An 18205-nucleotide genomic window follows, 5' to 3' on the forward strand; every position below is an offset into this window, starting at 1 on the left:
TTATCGGACAGTTTCGTGGTCTTTATTGCCACTGCTTCAGCGAAATGCATTGTCACATTTTCAAAATGTGACAATGCATTTCGCTGAAGCAGTGGCAATAAAGACCACGAAACTTTCCGATAAAGCCGAGTTATATATATATTTATTTATTTACGATCTCAAGCCTCCACGTGGTAGGTTTTAAAGCTTACGTCATTGCACAGTATGTCTTAAAAGTACCGCGCAAAGTAACAGTGGATCCATCAAGCCTGACCGAGGAAGGACTGCTAGTCACCGAAACAATGGATATCCTCGTCCATTCCCCAGGTCAATTGGTTCGGTGACTTTCAAATTATAGAAGGCCCTTCCTCGGTCAGGGTTGATGGATCCACCGTCACTTTGCGCGGTACTTTTAACCCTCGCCCTGGCAGGGCATTTTTCATAGCACGGCCTGGCAGGGGGGGGGGTCGATGCGACCCCCCTCGCGATTGGCTCCTATGGCACCTAGAAACACCAAATTTGGTAGGTAGGTGGGCTCCCTGGAGTTCTTACCCCTGTGCAAATTTGGTTGCTCTAGGTCAATATTTAGGTAGTTTTTGGGGGATATAAATGTAAAAATTTCGCTAAAATAGGTCAAATGTTTTTCGCTTATAACTTGTGATCTAAGATAGAGCAAAAAGAAAAGCAGACTGTACATACATTGGTTATGCATACATACATACATAGGTACAAACCATGGTCACAAGTTTATCGGTGCAAAACTCACAGCCTATACATATAACGCACTATGCCATATACTATTTTAAAGACCTTATCTTTCAACCATTAAACAAAATAATGCATAAAGCACTGGTATGCTGCATTCGAGCGTGAATGAGCTTTCCAAAGACATTTCGAAACGGGGTGTTTTATATTACGGGTATGGTAAGACGCTATACTTTGGTTGTCACCTGATGATTATGAGTTTCGTTTGCATAGAAAATGCATTTAATGTTCCGTTTTCGTATGAGTGTCAGTAACGTGGCCTTCGGATAATAGGTTTAGACGAAGAACCGTTTCAAAAACAAACAATAGGGGAAGTTGGGGGAACGCCGAAGACTTTTTTTCTGACGCCCGTAGCACGCAAGGTAGACAACATACGCTATTCTTGTTGGCGTCATTCGAGAGGCCAGTCTTTTGCCTTTCAAACATACCAGGCGCCTTTGATGAATTCGCATACCGTTAAGCGCACAAACTAAAAATATCAAAGAAGTGACTTTTTCGGCGTTGCCCCGGACTGCGGGGAAAGCCGAAAATGGGAGAAATGATCTACGGGGAATGCCGACATTCATGTTTTGCCATTTTATCTCAAACTTTATCCAGAATTCCTCAAAGCTGACACACGTTTCAAGAGCTTGAGGACGCGGTGCACACTGGAAGTTATAATTGTGTGATATAATAAGAAAATGCCAGGTAAATCATTCCTTATAGGTAACAGGCCGTTGTGTCGGTTGAAAGTGTAATTTGTGTGACTAAAAATACGCGTTGCTATTCTACAGCAGTAAAGTCCACGTAGCGTGCTTTTAACACGTGCGTAATCGCACGTTTTCGGCATTACCCCAGCCAGCCATACTTTCATTTGCAGGCCCATAACTTTTCAACGTGCTGTATAAATTTCAAATAGGCAGCACACTTATGCAAAGACATGCTAAAGATTACTTGACCGAATTGGCCAGACAAACACGTGACCTTAGTTTCAAAAAGTATGCAACCGACATCAGTGACGGCGCTCCACGCGGTGACGTCTGAAGGTCACGTGATGCTCCCTATTTAATTAACCCTCGCCCGTATGGGAGGGGGGGGGAGGTTCGAACGAACCCTCGTCGGTTTTTCGCGAATATCTCGCGTAAAACTTTTACTTCGATTTTTTTCAGGTCAAGGCCAGGTCATCCTAGGTCACGAAAATTGTATATCATGTATCGGTCACATGACAAATGCTTCTTAACTCGTATATTTCGAAAACAATGTCGTGGGTGTCATTTGGGGTCATTTTCAGCTGAATTTACCGGAGGTCAGGTCACTTTCAAGTCAGGAAAAGTCAAATTTTGAAAATAAACATTTTCAACAAAAAAGGTGCTTATCACATGCAGGTTGAGCTCAGGAACACGACAGTGCCATTTATATTGCTGTGCGATGTCAAAAACGTACTGAAAATGGTTTTGAAAAATAAATAATTGTACAATTTTAACAATAATGCTAATAACTTGGCTATTTTTGAAGATATTGGGCTAAAACTTGCTAGAGTAGTTGTTCATCAGTGCGTGTTCTATCACGTATATTCCGGTTTTTGCGAAAAATTCAAAAACTTTTTGAAAAAAATCTTAAAACTATTTTTTTGTAATTGTAAAACATATCTTCAAAATTTTCAAAATTTCGAAAATTAGAGACAGCAGTTGGATAGCTACGTGTATTTGTAGTCTACTGATGCAAAGGAATTGGATCTAGCTTTAAAATTAAGCTCTTGAGAGCGTTTGCCGTAGTTCAATATTTTGTATCGAAATCGGCCGACATGACGTCACTCTTACGTCATTTCCGGCCAAACTATTGTAGCTATACTCTGTTCCGTTTCAAGTTTGTAGCCGAAGTGCCCTGCTGAAAGCAGTGCGTGATTTCTGTATATACAACTCTTACATTTTAAGACGCAAATTCTTGAGCGGAGGAGCGATCTGCCGAAGAAACTCCAACTGCAAGCTTGATATGGAACAGACTATAGAAAGCTGAAGTTTTGCCACAAGGTGTCAAATTAATGCCGCTGAAGGTACCGCAAGTTTCGTGTTGATCTGTCAAACGGTTTAGAAGATGTTGCCGAAAAACGAGAGGGGGGCTCTGTAGAGCCCCCCCCCCCCGTCATGCGCGGGTTAAGGTCCTAGGTCATGGTTAACCTTTCAGGTACTAACCCTCACCATGGCAAAGTTGACTGGTACCCCATCCGGGCACGGGTAGCTATCCTTCAAATTTAGGGAAAAAACCGACAAATTTTAATCAATTTCGGGCGCTGCGAGGGGGTATTCGCCCAAAATGGATCCGCCAATGCATCTTCAAGTCTAATATCTCACTAATATCATATTTGATCTCACAGGACAATTACCGTCTGTTTCATCGCAGTCATCACCTATACCGCTCAGCCATGTTTCGGGGTTTGAGTCTGGCCCTGTTGGCTGCCGTCGCTGTTACAACCGTCTTGGCCATCTGTCCCTCCTCCGAATGGATGCAGTACCGAGACCTGTGCTACTGGAAGTCGAACTTCACTCCGACTTGGGATGATTCAAAAATCATTTGTCCGCAACTGTTTTCCGGCTCGGAGCTAGTCTCGATCCATGATCTGGAGCTGGACGCCTTCCTTGCTGAGGAGCTGCTCGGCGGTGCTGAAGCCTGGATAGGACTGCGTCGAGATAGCGGCTCGTCCTCGTGGTACTGGAGTGACGGATCACCGTTCGACTACGTCAACTGGTACGGAGGAGGCCCAGACTGGAGCGGAGAGGGCTGCGCAATCATTAACTGGGAGACCACAGGCGCTTGGACCGGGTTTAATTGCAGTTCTAATCACTTCCTTTTTATGTGCCAGCGTGCTGCATTTTAAATGGCGGCATGCACTCTCTCAGGTCATTCCTGAGAGAAAAATGAAGTGACGTCTGTGTTCCATGGCTCAGAGACGTTTTCCTTGCTCGAATGGTTATGGTCAATATTTCCAATGGCTTTGGGATATATATGGCAAGAAATATATGGCACCTGCAAAGCAAAGCAATATGTATGTTTATGATTGACTATGCTTGGCATCATTGACTAGGCAAGGATCAGCATTGACGTCTTTCAAAGGATGGTGTGACGGTCCCACCTGGGGCATTCCACGATAGATCGTACCACTTTTTTCCAATTTGACACCCTCATCTCTCGGATTTTGACGAGAATCGGTCTCAGAGGTAATCAGGGGCTCTGAATCCACCTGTAACAATTTCAGGCTTATCAGATAATTATTTTTTGAGTTATGGTGTATAACATTTTTTGGATCTTGCTTTGCAGCGCTAAGTTTGGCGGGCTGTAACACTAAGACAGATTATTCAAATGCCAAATGTTATATAGCATTGAACTTGCAATGAGACAGAGATTAATATGTACTTTTGAAATTTTGAAAAATACGCTATTTTTGATAATTGACATATCGAGTTTTTTCATTTGTATTTTTTAAGCTTTGGGACCAAATTTTTTGGAATTTCTATTTATTTAAAAAAAAATGTTTGGCTCATTCTTAAGAAGTATGCAAAAAATTAGGAAAACTTTAATTATGTGAGATGGTGCTTTTTGCCATGATGAATAGATATAAATATGCAAAAATGAATGAATCTGATGATGCTGTAAAGCGCGATAGGCGTTATCACAAGTGTATTCGCGGCCATTGGGGCGACGTAAGAAAAGAAGAAAACAGCTGGCCCCAAGAACTTTAAATTATCAGCCAGCATGCACCTTTTCTTTGATATGTAGAGAATTTACCATTAATTGTTAGAGAAAATTGCATTTAAAATCTTCCATTTATGCTTTTTTCATCGTTTGCACAGTATGTTCTTTTACTAAGCTAGAAACACTAATTATAAATAGTTCCCGCATCATCAAGAACAATAGGAAAGGCTTGAAGTGAATACAATAATCTAAACGGTTTTGTAATCCATGTGAAGACACTTCTAAAATTGCCTGTAGAAATATTAAAGGCAAAAGTTCAACTTTTTCACAAGACGGATGGCTATAAACCTATTCAACGTGTGACAACTCAGCCGGTATTTCGTCGCCTACAGCCCAGCTTTTCCGAGTGACCGATAGAGGCGCTGCTATCGATGTCCGCCCGTGCCGCCTAACGGAAAGCTCATTCTCATATTTGGCCTATTTTACAATAAAAGTTTTACATTTCTGCCATGTTATTGATCATTTTTGCATATTTATATAAAAATTAGGAAGGTCTTCTTTCTATAAATGTATTTATTTTGCGCCACGATAACGGTCTCGAATAGTGATTTCGGGAGGGGAGCTTACAAATAGCTTGGTAAAGCTGCCAAGTGACATCACAAGTTACCGATATTTCAATTGAAGTCTGAATAATCTGAAAAAATGAAAAGAGGGTTCATCCAACCCTCTTTCCTATAAGCGCGAGGGTGAAAAAGGCTGCTTGGTTCTGACATTGCTTTGGACGCCAATGACCATACCTGTCCGAGATGAAAGTTACAGGACGCATACATGGTGTCCTCAGAGGTCTCACAGCTTGTATATCTGGGAATTTTTAAAGGTCACATGAGGTCAGGTCGGTCACGTGACATCACTGTTTACGGAGCGAGCGAAGCGAGCGGAGTCTTTCCTTAGATTAACGGAAATTTCTGAGTATGAGCGGCCGGCCGGCCAGCCGTGCGGACGCTTTTGCGAGGCTTATATCTCAGCAACCACTTGACCGATTTACATGCGGTAATTTTTGTAGGATGGCTTCATTCCTTCTACCAAGTATTGGACTATTCCCGATGCATGTGGGTGACACGTGCAAAACGAAGAGGTAACAGTTTTGTAATTGTTGCAATATCTCGGTAACTACTCGGCCGATTGCGCTGAAAGTTGGCATGTAGGTAGGCACCCACTAGGCACTGCATATCCATGTGCCAGAGTTGGGGTGCTGCTGCACGTGCGCACGTGCAGGGGTCGTTTCCAGATCTCGAGAACGGCTGGACCGATGGCGCTCAAATTTGGTACACGGTTAGGGACCAGTTAGTAGGGTGCCGTGCACAAGTCAGTTGGGACCCATTTTGCACGTGCGCACGTGCAGGGTGCCGCTTCCAGATCTCGAGAACGGCTGGGCCGATTGTGCTCAAATTTGGCACATCGCTAGAGACCGGTTAGTAAGGTGCCGTGCACAAGTCAGTTGGAGGTATCCCCTCCAAATTTCGCACGTGCAAGGCCCACCCTCTCGCTCGCTCCGTTAGTCGCCCCAAAAGGCGTTATACTGGTATAAATCAGGGATGCGGAGCCGTGGAAATTTCAGACGGCTCCGGCTCCGGCTCCGGCTCCGGAGAAAAAATCGGCTCCGGCTCCGGCTCCGGCTCCGGGTGAAATGTTATGGCGACTCCGGCTCCGGCTCCGGCTCCGAGTAAAATGGTCCGGCTCCGGCGGCTCCGGCTCCGGCGGCTCCGGCTCGGACTCAGTACATCCCCTATGCATTATGCAATCAATTAAATACGGGTGGAAGAAAATTGGAATGGTTATACGCGTTACTCTTCGCCATGACCGGCTCACCGCGTCCCCGCGCAAACGCACCTCGGAGAGAACTGGCAGAACAAAGGACTAGGAAGCGATGGCATTGGAAACGCAGTCGCCGCGAATCGGAGTTCATTGAACCATCGTAAGCTGACACCCGTCTCGGCTGCATTGGGGGGGTGGGGGGGTGGGGGGCGGGGGGGGGGGGTGGGAAGAGACAGTGCTGGGAGTCGCAGTCCACTGCACTGGCTTGAAAACAATGGCCGTCACCTGATGACCGGTCCTCATGTTCTGGGAATGCAGTAGACGTGGGGGGGGGGGGAGCAGACAGGAAGTTGAATGCGTACTGTGGGATACTGGGGATGTTCGGCTTTTTTCAGTCACTTGATGGCCCATGACGTAAGTACCATATGTTTTACTGCCTTGTACTGTCAAACCAATTATTTTGTTTTCCTCTTCAAAAAATAAAAAGGAGCCGGAGTCGCCCATTTTTTGGCGGCTCCGGCTCCGGCTCCGGCTCCGGGCTATATTGTTTCACGGCTCCGGCTCCGGCTCCGGCTCCGGGCAAAATATGCCGGCTCCGGCGGCTCCGGCTCCGACTCCGGCTCCGGCTCCGCATCCCTGATTATCGGTTTTGTCGAAAAAAGAATACCTACCACGCAGTCTGCAGAGGGCTGTACATATCGATGCATTTTTTTGTACAAACCCCACATCTGTTCTCTCGATAATTGAGACGAGTTGGATAGAAGCTTTCAAAAAGGGTACAGTAACTCGTTTTTTTCTCATGTTTATCTGTCTTGGCAGATAAAGCAATGCCAGAAGAAGCCTACGAACACCTTTATTCAATAAGGATCGGATGATTTGACACATTTGAAAGGAATATTTCGTGCTTCCCGGAAATTTATGAGATAGAATGTGGGGCTTGAAAAAAAAAACTTGGGATGTGTGACCACTGATGTGACGTGGTGTATATTGCCGTCTGTTTAACGCGGTATGTGTAACTGTCTATTCGTCTGTCTAAATTATTTTTCTGTGCGTCATATTGGTGCTCTTTGAAATAGCCAATGTCCAATTTGTATGCGATCAAGTCTGACCTACGTGGCAATGCCTGCACAAAACTCTCAAATATGCCTCTAATATGAGTACCCATTGGCTGACGACCCCACTCCCTGTGTTTGCCCACAGGCGGAGGTGGCGCGCCCTCTGGCCCAGTCCAGAGCGCGGATCGACCCACTGAACAAGGTGGAGCGCTCGCCGCAACAGATGGCGCCACCGGGGCTGGCGAGCGACCTCCAGCAGCTGGCGCCGCCCTCGGTGGAGCCCACCGCTGCCACAGATGGCAGCACCGTCGACTTATTCCCGGGCTCAGTGCATCTCAAGCCGCTGAGCCGCCGCCTATTTCATACCATCAACATAGTTCGTACTTCGCAGTGCCCTCTGTGAAACTCTCCCTTGGAATAGATGGCACCACCGTCGACTGGGTGCCGATGCCTGCGTGACTCGTGTTGCCCTGCCGCGTTCTCTGAATCTGAGGCCTCAGCTCGCCTAGTGGGTGGTGTCTATCTGCTATAAGAGCCTTATAGTGTTATGTTATTATGTCCGCTCACAAACACTGTCGTGGCGGAAACTCTCGCGTATCCATGTACTCGCTTCACGATATCGTTGCCACGTCTACCCATGGCAAGGCCGGCTGTCCCAACCGGTGCATGTGTTGACTGCATTTTGTATGTACGACACGTGCGTTGGCTGCATAGCCGTACCTCGCCGACTGTTGAAATGTTGAAAGTGTCGTCCATTGTATGCTGCAGTGAGCGTATTTAATCACCGCCCGCCGCTAATCTAAACATTTATTGCGTTTGGTCGGATGGTGCACTGTCGCTGCCACGTGTGGGCACCGCATGACTGCCGCCTTTTCACTGTCATCACCGTGTCGTTATCTACGCGAACGTTGAGAGCTTCACGTTCATGTGATGCGCGTCGTTGTTCGTTGTATGGCATTCGATCATTGGTAGTCAGGATGTAGAGTCAGGTTCTTTGTGACTCGGACCCCTGTGCTCCTGATGTTTCCCTGTATGCATGCCACCGATCAATGTTAGGCATAGAAGAATGAATGTCGTGAAGAAAGCCTGTTTGTAGGATTGATTTGATGTGCGGGTGTTCAGCTACTCAGCACTGCCCTTGGACCTGCCAGCTGGCAATTGGTGCGTGGATTGTCGAGTGTTATGGCAAATAAATTGCTGAAAACCATGGAATGTGTGGTCTGATGTGGTTGGGACACAGTGCGGACGGAGAAAGAGACAAAACGTCTGATGGCGTCACAAGAATAGGTCTGGAGTGGCTAAAACACGAGTATCTAGACCCGCAAAACGAGAAAAATTGAGGGCGGTGGAAGCTGATGCACTAAAGCTTCAGTATATTTTGGCGCCAATAAGGCTGTCCCAAATGTCGCGATCAAACCGGGGCGGTCGGTAAGGCATTCGCCGTAAAAGGAAGTGGGCGGAGCCTAAATGGCCCCTAAACTGAGATCTGGATAAGGAACTTACAGGTACCCCAACGGGTTTGCCCTGGTGGCCGAGTGGTTAGCGTGACGTCAGCATGCATTTTAGACTTTCGAAGCCCGAAGGTTTCGGGTTCGAGACCCGGAATCGCCCCTGATTACGGTAAATTTTCCGTCCTAAACGGGCCTCCAACCCAAAACCTTCGAAAGTGTAAAATGCATGCTGACGTCACGCTATCCACTCGGCCACCAGGGTAAACCCGTCTGGGCACCTGGAAGCGCATTATGCCGATCTCAGATTGGGGCCGTTTAGGTCCCGCCCACTCCTCTCTGTCGTCAGCCCAGCCCGTGTGACGTCACATCCACTACTGCCGTGGACTATTTGGCTCTGTAAGCGGGTCTTTCGGTCTCCCGAATCGTCTGACCATCGCTGTAAGAGTTCCCACCCGACTTCCAGGACGTAACCACTCGAAAACACATCGTTCAAGTCACACTTCCGATTGTATTGCGACATCTACAAATAAAAACATACAATGAGCGAAAGTGTTTGGTTTCAGGGGAAAGTCGGTTAGCCACGTAACGGACGAAGGGGGGGGGGGGCGCTTGATGTGCCACGGGCCGGGTCCGATTGATGAGCTTCCTTGCCGGGTGACGGACGGGTCGGCGCCGGCGGCAGTCGGCTCCTGGCAGCTAGACCGGCCCGCCGAGCCGATTGAACCCGGCAACGACCTCTGATGGCCGCGGGCGGTGGCAGCCGCCAATCTGGGCCGCCTGGAAGTGAGTGGAGATCGGTAAGTGGTGGGCACGCTCGGGGGAGGGTAGGGACAAGAGAGGGAGGGAGGGTGCCACGGATTGACGAAATAACGACAGCAGAAGGGCTGGGGGAGGGGCTGTGAATTGTGATGCTGTTCGGGGGACGGAGCGTGCCTGGCGCAAGAGGAGCCTCGAGGGAAGTGGAGAGGCGGCATTATTATCACACGCATGAAATGTTGCACGTGTTTGCAAACACCATTCAATAAAAAGCAGCTCTCCCTCACTCTTACTTTTGCAATAGTCACTCGGCTCTGTCACTGCTGCACTCGCTACTCAAATAAACTACCTACCCTCATTCACTGCTCACAGGTTACATTTCGAAACTATCAGGTATCAGCTCATTGCCATGAATGATGACGACTATGCAATGCCAACAATGATGCGCAACAATCAATACATAGGTACCACTGTAAAATGTCAACGCATCTGCCGGCTGCCGCCACTGTTTACTGCTCACAGTCTCTGTCACCGTTACCGCATCACAGCCACAAACATGCATTCAACTGAAACAATTAAACCCTTATATATAACATTATCTTGCACACCTATTGTCTGATATTATACTTGGGAACGGCTTCAACTGTCTGCGAATCACCCGGTAACGATCAGCTGATTAGGTAGGCAGACACCTATCGGCGGCATTCAGAACCTCAAGTTCATGCAAGCAGCGCCACCTATGCTCCGAACGGCCGAGCCCGATTTCCACTAGCTGCCCATAACACGTACCACAGCCGGCGCTATATACCACTAGTGACATCTAGCGACAAGATCTCCCTATGGCTTGGTGCCTGCGTTATGTGCAGCTAGTGGAAATCGGGCTCGGCCGTTCAGAGCATAGGTGGCGCTACTTGCATTAACTTGAGGTTCTGAATACTACCGATGGGTGTCTCTGCCAATCTTGTCAGCTGATCGCACCAGGTGATTCGCAGCTAATGAAGAGTTTCCAAGCAATATCAGACAATATACGAGATGAGGTAATCGTGCGAAGTTGAATGTTTGTGGCTGTGAGAGCGGTAACTGTGACAGTGACTGTGAACAGTGAGCAGTGGCGGCAGTAGCGGGTGCGTTGACATTATACAGCAGTTTGTCAGTGTGTATCAGGATTGATTAGTTGCGCATTATTGTTGACATTGCGGAGTCCGGTCATGATGCATGGTAATGAGCTGATAGTTTGGAAATGTTAGTTGGTATCAGTCGAGTATGGTAGATATTCTGATTGGGGTAGCAAGTGCAACAGCGACAAAGCTGAATGACGAGTGCAAAAGCCTATGGGAAGGAACGCTGAGTTTGTATTGCATCATGCTTGCAAACACGTGCAACATTCCATGCCCGTGTTCATAATGCCGCATCTCCACTTCTCTCGAGGCTTCCCTTGCGCCAGGCACGCTCCCTCCCCTGTACAGCATCACAGCCCCTCCCCCGGCCTGTCTGCTGTTTATTTCCGATTTCGTCAGTCCGTGGCACCCTCCCTCCCTCTCTTGTCCCTACCCTCCCCCAGCGTGCCCACCCCTTACCGACCTCCACTCACTTCCAGACTGCCCAGATCGGCGGCTGTCACCGCCCGCGGCCATCAGAGGTCGTTGCCGGGTTCAATCGGCTCGGCGGGCCGGTCTAGCTGCCAGGAGCCGACTGCCGCCGGCGCCGACCCGTCCGTCACCCGGCAAGGAAGCTCATCAATCGGACCCGGCCCGTGGCATACCAAACGCCCCCCCCCCCCCATCCGTCCCCGCTGCGTGGCGCCGACTTTCCCTGAAAAACACTTTTGCTTATTGTATGTTTTTATTTGTAGATGTTGCAATACAATCCAAAGAGCGACTCGAGCGACGTGTTTTCGAGTGTTTACGTCCTGGAAGTCGCGTGGGAACTCCTCTCAGCGATGGTCAGACGGTTCGGGAGACTGAGAGACCCGCGTACAGAGCCAAACAGTCGACGGCAGTAGTGGATGTGACGTCACACAGGCTGGGCTGACGACAGAGAGAATTGGGCGGGGCCTAAACGGCCCCAATCTGAGATCGTCATAATGCGCTTCCAGGTGCCCCAACGGGTTTACCCTGGTGGCCGAGTGGATAGCGTGACGTCAGCATGCATTTTACACTTTCGAAGGTTTTGGGTTCGAGGCCCGTTTAGGACGGAAAAATTTACCGTAATCAGGGGCGATTCCGGGTCTCGAACCCGAAACCTTCGAAAGTCTAAAATGCATGCTGACGTCACGCTAACCACTCGGCCACCAGGGCAAACCCGTTGGGGCACCTGAAAGTGCCTTATGTAGATCTAAGTTTTGCGGCCGTCTAGGCCCCGCCCACTTTCTTTTACGGCGAAAGCCTTACCGACCATCCCGGTTCGATCCTGACGTTGTAGACAGCCTTATTGCGGCTGAAACATACTGAAGCCTTAGTGCATTAGCTTCCATCGCCCTAATTTTTTCTCCATTTTACGGTCCTAGACACTCGTGTTTTAGCCACTCGAGGTCTATTTTTGTGTCGCCATCAGACGTTTTGTCTCTGTCTCCGTCCGCACTGTGTCCCAACCACATCCGACCACACATTCCATGGTTTTCAGCAATTTATTTGCCATAACACCCGACAATCCACGTACCAATTGCCTGCTGGCAGGTCCAAGGGCAGGGCTGAGTAGCTGAACACCCGCACATCAAATCAATCCTATAAAGAGGCTTTCTTAACGACATTCATTCTTCTATCGCAGTTCTTCGGCGCCAAACATTGATAGGTGGCATGCATACACCGGAAACCTCAGGGGCACCCGGCTCCGAGTCACAAAGAACCTGACTCTACATCCTGACTAACAATGGTCGAAAGTCAAACAACGAACAACGACGCGCATCACATCAACGTGAAGCTCTCAACGTTCGCGTAGATAACGACACGGTGATGACAGTGAAAAGGCGGCAGCCATGCGGTGCCCACACGCGGCAGCAAGAGTCCAACATCCGACCAAACGAATCAAATCGATGAGCGGCGGACGGTAACTAAAGAAGCACACTCCAGCATACCATGCACGACACTTTCAACATAACATTTCAACAACAGTCGGCGAGGTACGGCTATACAGTCAACGCACGTGTCGTACACACAAAATGCAGGCAACACATGCACCGGTTGGGACAACCGGCCTTGCCATGGGTAGACGTGGCAACGATATCGGGACGCGAGTACATCGATACGCGAGAGTTTCCGCCACGACGGGGTTTGTAAGCGGACATAATAACATAATACTATAAGCCCTTATAGCAGATAAACACCACCCACTAGGCGAGCTGAGGCCTCAGATTCAGAGAACGCGGCAGGTCAACACGAGTCACGCAGGCATCGGCACCCAGTCGACGGTGGTGCCATCTATACCAAGGGAGTTTCACAGAGGGCACTGCGAAGTACGAACTATGTTGATGGGATGAAATAGGCGGCGGCTCAGCGGCTTGAGATTGAGATGCACTGAACCCGGGGATAAGTCGACGGTGCTGCCATCTGTGCCAGCGGCGAACACCACCCAGGGCGGCGCCAGCTGCTGGAGGTCGCTCGCCAGCCCCGGTGGCGCCATCTGCAGCGGCGAGCGCTCCACCTTGTTCAGTGGGTCGATCCGCGCTCTGGACGGTACCAGAGGGCGCGCCACCTCCGCCTGCGGGCAAACACAGGGAGCAGACGTTTTCAGCATGGTTTTTCTCATCAGATTTGAAAGTGATTTTCTATCAGATTTGAAACATCACAACCAGAAGTGCTTTAGACGACTACACAAGAACGTCTAATATACAACTACTTATACCAAAAGTGCAGCTGTAAGGTACAGAGAAAATAGTTTACTCTGCTCGCTGACTTTTTGTTCTGTTACATGAGCGCGGTCTAGCGGTATTATCTCAGTGCTGAATGGACCATGACAATTTGAATTTTGGGGGAAATATCGGTCTGGACAGCGGGAGCTTAAACACAAAGGAGGCAGTATGTATAGAATATAGATGCTAGTAGATGAACGCGTAATGGCATATACACACCAAGGCAGCTAGTGCCTAGTCGGTCACACATAGCACGATGACAAATAGACGGGCACGTATATCGCGAAAAATAGACGGGCACGTATATCGCGACAAATAGACGGGCACGTACTTCACGACAAATAGACGGGCACGTATATCGCGAAAAATAGACGGGCACGTATATCGCGACAAATAGACGGGCACGTATATCGCGAAAAATAGACGGGCACGTATATCGCGACAAATAGACGGGCACGTATAGTACGACAATTAGATGATCACACTGCACACAATCCACGACAAATAGACAGTCATTCTGCAGAGCTGCACTCATTTCATGACCATTAGACAGTCACACTTCACACATTCTACGACAATAGATGCTCACAAATACTTTGTCAAATAGACTGTCACACATATACTACTTTAATATCGACGGCCACAAATATCACGCCAAATAGACGGGTCACACCTGGCACGTCAAATTAAGAAAATAGTCATAAACCTTGTTGGATTCGCATATGGCTAAAACTTACAGCATAAGGGATTTAGCAGGGCATTAAAATTTAATAAACTCGTTTTTATAGTTTTTGAAACACTAATACCACTTCAATAACGTGCGTCCGTTCTGGTTAAAATTATAAGTTTATTTGAAAACACAGACTTGCCTTGTGTTCCAAGGAGATCGTTGATTTCCCATTTTCGTGTTAGCCACCGTAACACTGATGGTGCTGTAGTCCGAGAGCCGGTAGTACTGTAGTGCGGGGACCGGTGTAGTCCTGTAGTCCAGAGGGCTGGTAGTACTGTAGTCCGAGGGCCGGTGTAGTCCTGTAGCCCGAGGGCCAGTAGTCCTGTAGTCCGAGGGCCGGTTGTCCTGTAGTCCGAGGGCCGGTGTAGTCCTGTAGTCCGAAGACCCCGCAGTTCTGTAGTCCGAGGGCCGGTAGTCCTGTAGTCCGAGGGCCGGTGTAGTCCTGTAGTCCGATGGACGGTAGTCCTGTAGTCTGAGGGCCGGTAGTCCTGTAGTCCGAAGCCCATCAGTACTGGGACCGGGCGGACGGAGGACGGTGGTCCACTGAGTCTGAAGTTGAACCACACGAATACTGTTGGAGGAGAGAAGAGGGAGTCAAGAGTGGTGAGAGGGAGGGAGGGAGAGAGGGAAGGAAAGATAAGTGAGCCAGAGAGAGAGAGAGAGAGAGAGAGAGAGAGAGAGAGAGAGAGAGAGAGAGAGAGAGAGAGAGAGAGAGAGAGAGAGAGAGAGAGAGAGAGAGAGAGAGAGAGAGAGAGAGAGAGAGAGAGAGAGAGAGACGGAGACGGAGACGGAGACGGAGACGGAGACGGAGACGGAGACGGAGACGGAGACGGAGACGGAGACGGAGACGGAGACGGAGACGGAGACGGAGACGGAGACGGAGACAGAGACAGAGACAGAGACAGAGAGAGGGAGACAGAGAGAGGGAGACAGAGACAGAGACAGAGACAGAGACAGAGACAGAGACAGAGAGAGGGAGACAGAGACAGAGACAGAGACAGAGACAGAGACAGACAGACAGACAGAGAGAGAGAGAGAGAGAGAGAGAGAGAGAGAGAGAGAGGGAGAGAGAGAGAGGGAGAGAGAGGGAGGGAGAGAGAGGGAGAAAGAGAGAGAGGGAGAAAGAGAGAAAGAGGGAGAGAGAAAGAGGGAGAAAGAGAGAAAGAGGGAGAGAGAGAGGGAGTGAAACATCTCATCATTACGAACATTATAATGTATGGTTTATATTACGGATGATGTATACGAAGTGTACATGATTGTAGCAAGTATGAATACTAATTAACCATTTGATGATAGGTAAGTTCTAACGGAAACAAAAAAAAACATTCGGTTTCCAAAAAAAGTTTTTTTTTACATTCTTTTTGGTTTAAGTAAATGCTACATTTATCATGCTTGATACAGTCAAACAGTCTTAACTACATGTATGTCTAACTAACCCCCCCCCCCTTCCTCCCCCTCTCACCGCGCCCGTTGTGAAGTGGCCGCCCGGTGCCGCTCTGCTGTCTCGGTCCGCCGCTGTTGTTCTGGTACAGTCAGCACGGCGGTGACGATGGCGGTCCACCACCGATGGCTTCCCTCGTCCACCACCGATGGCGTCCCTCGTCCACCACCGATGGCCGCTCTCGTCCACCACCGATGGCGATCGAAGCATGTCGTCGAGTTATCCTGAAGAGAGAAGGATAACGCTATCAGTAGCTGGACATAACACAGACGGACCAAAGTCAGCCTGGTCAATTTGTAACAGCTATTCTGTTGTATGTGTGTGTAGGGTGAGGAGGGCGTTGGGGACAAACGCATAATTATCACAGCGGTGGCGAAGCCTTGAAAACAGCTGCTTTGCGGATAGGGATTTGTAACGATCAATGTGCACGAGCTATGAAAGTTAAACATTACTTGACTACTAGTTAAACAGGCTGATTTGAACACTTTCGTTGGCTACCCTTTATAAGCGAAGAGAAAAGGCGGCAACAGCTGTGTACAGCGCAGCCCCCTCACCGTCTCCCGTTATTCACCAGCATCCCTCACCGTCTTCCGTTATCCACCAGCGTCCATCACCGTCTCCCGTTATCCACCGGCGTCCCTCAACGTATTCCGTTATCCACCAGCGTCCCTCACCGTCTCCCGTTATCCACCAGCGTCCCACACCGTATCCCGTTATCCACCAGCGTCCCTCACCGTCTCCGGTTATCCACCAGCGTCCCTCACCGTCTCCGGTTATCCACCAGCGTCCCTCACCGTCTCCGGTTATCCACCAGCGTCACCGACCAGCACACGCTCCGACTCCACTGCCCCAGCCACCCACCGCCCGGCCCGGCCACCAGACACCCGCTCCCTCGCCTCTCCAGCGGCCACCGCCGGCCGGTCCGACCCGACACAGCCTCAGGGCACGGCTCGGAGCGCAGCAGGGGCGGCGTCAGGTCACAGAGGACGGGGGAGCAGGGGCGGCGTCAGGTCACAGAGGACGGGGGTGCAGTGGCGGCGTTAGGTCAGGGAGACGGGGGTCGTTGGGAAGAGGGGTCAGGTAAAAGATCGTACGACAAAAGATCGTACAAAAAAGTTTTTTAAGTAAATAATCGTATAGAATAATATTGTAGGTAACTGATTGTAGGATAAAGAGCGTAAATCGCAAAAGTTGCGAAACTAATTCGTCCGGAACAGCATGACTATCCACCATGTGACGTCATACCTGAATTAGTCCCCAGTTGTCATTTTGATGGTCTATGAACTGCGCGAGTAAACTTTGCGATTGCGGACATATATTCAGGTTGGGCTGAATCTATTGCTTTTTTCACAGCACACAATTGGTGACAATACAACAGGTATGCGCCATTGAGCCATCTAAGCTCTGACACAACATCATATGTATGGTCGAGCTTACGACGGCCACTTACGACATGAACACAAAATTTGATAAGCTTTGTATGCGCTGGAGTTGGGTTGCACCATATGAATACCATATTTTGACTGTACGATGTTTATCTCATACGATCATTTCACGTACGATCTGATTTACCTTGACGATCTGTCGTACTGACTTAAAAGTCACCGTCCAGCACAAGAAGAAGATCTATTCTGCTCTCCTCTACACCTTCCAGCCAACTAACTCACAATCCCCCTCCTGGCACATCCACAGCTCGCAGACACACATCTCACATCATCACCAACCAATCGCGCTGTCATACGTCATATATCTCACATCATAACCAGCCAATCATGCTCCCATACGTCATGCCCGGCCCAGCTACTTGCAGGGTGTAACTCGGCCCTGCCGGCATCAGATGCCGGCGGCTATGACCAACGCTGGGTCACCGGTTCACAGCTCGACGCTGAAGCTGACTCACACTTATACGGCTCACATTCATCCTTGCGTCACGCTACATCACCCCCTGGTTCTGAAGAACCACATTACTCTACATGTTACATGTCATTCAATCAACGCATCAACTACATCCTCTGGCACACCATCGCCATATCTTTCCGGCTCTCTTCGAACACGCGTACCACGCCGCAGCGTCGCAGGCACGAACGTTTCACTCTCGTCTGCGGACACATCGGACCCGGTCGGTGGATCGGGGTCCGGGGACTGAGCGACGCTGGGCGGCCGCGTGTCCGACTCCGTCACATCACTCGGAGCTGGCGACACACACACGCCATCACACTCGCTGTCATCAGACCACTCCACCGTTGGCGCTCGCAGAGCCCCTGGCCTCGGACATTCAGGGACGGTCAACCGATGTCGGAGGTTTCGCACATGTCGTGGGACATTATCGACTTCGATTGTCTGGGCCGAAACGACGCCTGTCACAATACCCTCGTCTGACTTTACAAAACATCGGTCGCCCCGCCGCCGAACCCACACCTTGTCCCCTACCTGGTATACACCGGGTTTCTTCAGCGGCAGGGCGTCACCAGGCTCGTCTGAGGTTCTGCGGGGCGTCACGTCAACGTCTCGGCCAGGGTGTCGAAGCACCCCGTTGATTGGAGCTGTGGCCGGGTCACTGCCATCCTTCGGTGTCACGTTGTATCGATGGACTGCTTCAGCAACGGAGCAGGACTGCCGGGCCACCATCACTTTGATGGTACGATGATGGCGCTCGACGATGCCGTTCCCGCCGGGCTCGTAGGCAGCGCGGAACCG

The 18205-nt window shown here is 49.6% G+C and overlaps 1 protein-coding gene and 1 long non-coding RNA gene across 5 annotated transcripts; one reads left to right on the forward strand and one right to left on the reverse strand.

Moving 5' to 3' along the window:
• The first annotated feature begins 10478 nt into the window (after positions 1–10478).
• Positions 10479–11373, forward strand: LOC122369695. 2 transcript variants are annotated; one of them, XR_006254451.1, is made up of 2 exons: positions 10479–10614; positions 11088–11373. It is a non-coding gene; the product is annotated as an uncharacterized LOC122369695 (long non-coding RNA). The 2 variants fall into 2 exon arrangements; XR_006254452.1 differs by having other exon boundaries at positions 10509–10527.
• A 729-nt stretch (positions 11374–12102) lies between these two features.
• LOC122369697 lies at positions 12103–16422 on the reverse strand. 3 transcript variants are annotated; one of them, XM_043344615.1, is made up of 4 exons: positions 16080–16422; positions 15530–15732; positions 14207–14638; positions 12103–13186 (listed from the first exon to the last, which is right to left on the reverse strand). In XM_043344615.1, exons 1-4 carry the CDS (start codon positions 16083–16085, stop codon positions 13135–13137), a joined length of 693 nt encoding a protein of 230 aa, XP_043200550.1. In that variant the 5' UTR covers positions 16086–16422; the 3' UTR covers positions 12103–13134. The 3 variants fall into 3 exon arrangements, 1 of the variants encoding a protein (XP_043200550.1); XR_006254455.1 differs by lacking the exon at positions 12103–13186 and having other exon boundaries at positions 14208–14638; positions 16303–16402; XR_006254454.1 differs by lacking the exon at positions 12103–13186 and having other exon boundaries at positions 14208–14638; positions 16273–16402.
• Positions 16423–18205: the final 1783 nt, after the last annotated feature.

This window comes from Amphibalanus amphitrite, unplaced genomic scaffold, assembly GCF_019059575.1.
Source record: "Amphibalanus amphitrite isolate SeventyFive unplaced genomic scaffold, NRLGWU_Aamphi_draft 001063F_arrow, whole genome shotgun sequence".
NCBI classification, from domain to species: domain Eukaryota; kingdom Metazoa; phylum Arthropoda; class Thecostraca; order Balanomorpha; family Balanidae; genus Amphibalanus; species Amphibalanus amphitrite.

What these genes read in the sequence shown, in the direction of transcription:
- LOC122369697 (XM_043344615.1), bottom strand. An exon ending in GCCACTTCACAACGGGCGCG is followed by an intron (nt 14,639 to 15,529) that starts GTGAGAGGGGGA and finishes CTCCTCCAACAG; the next exon opens with TATTCGTGTGGTTCAACTTC. An exon ending in CGATCTCCTTGGAACACAAG is followed by an intron (nt 13,187 to 14,206) that starts GCAAGTCTGTGT and finishes GTTTGCCCGCAG; the next exon opens with GCGGAGGTGGCGCGCCCTCT.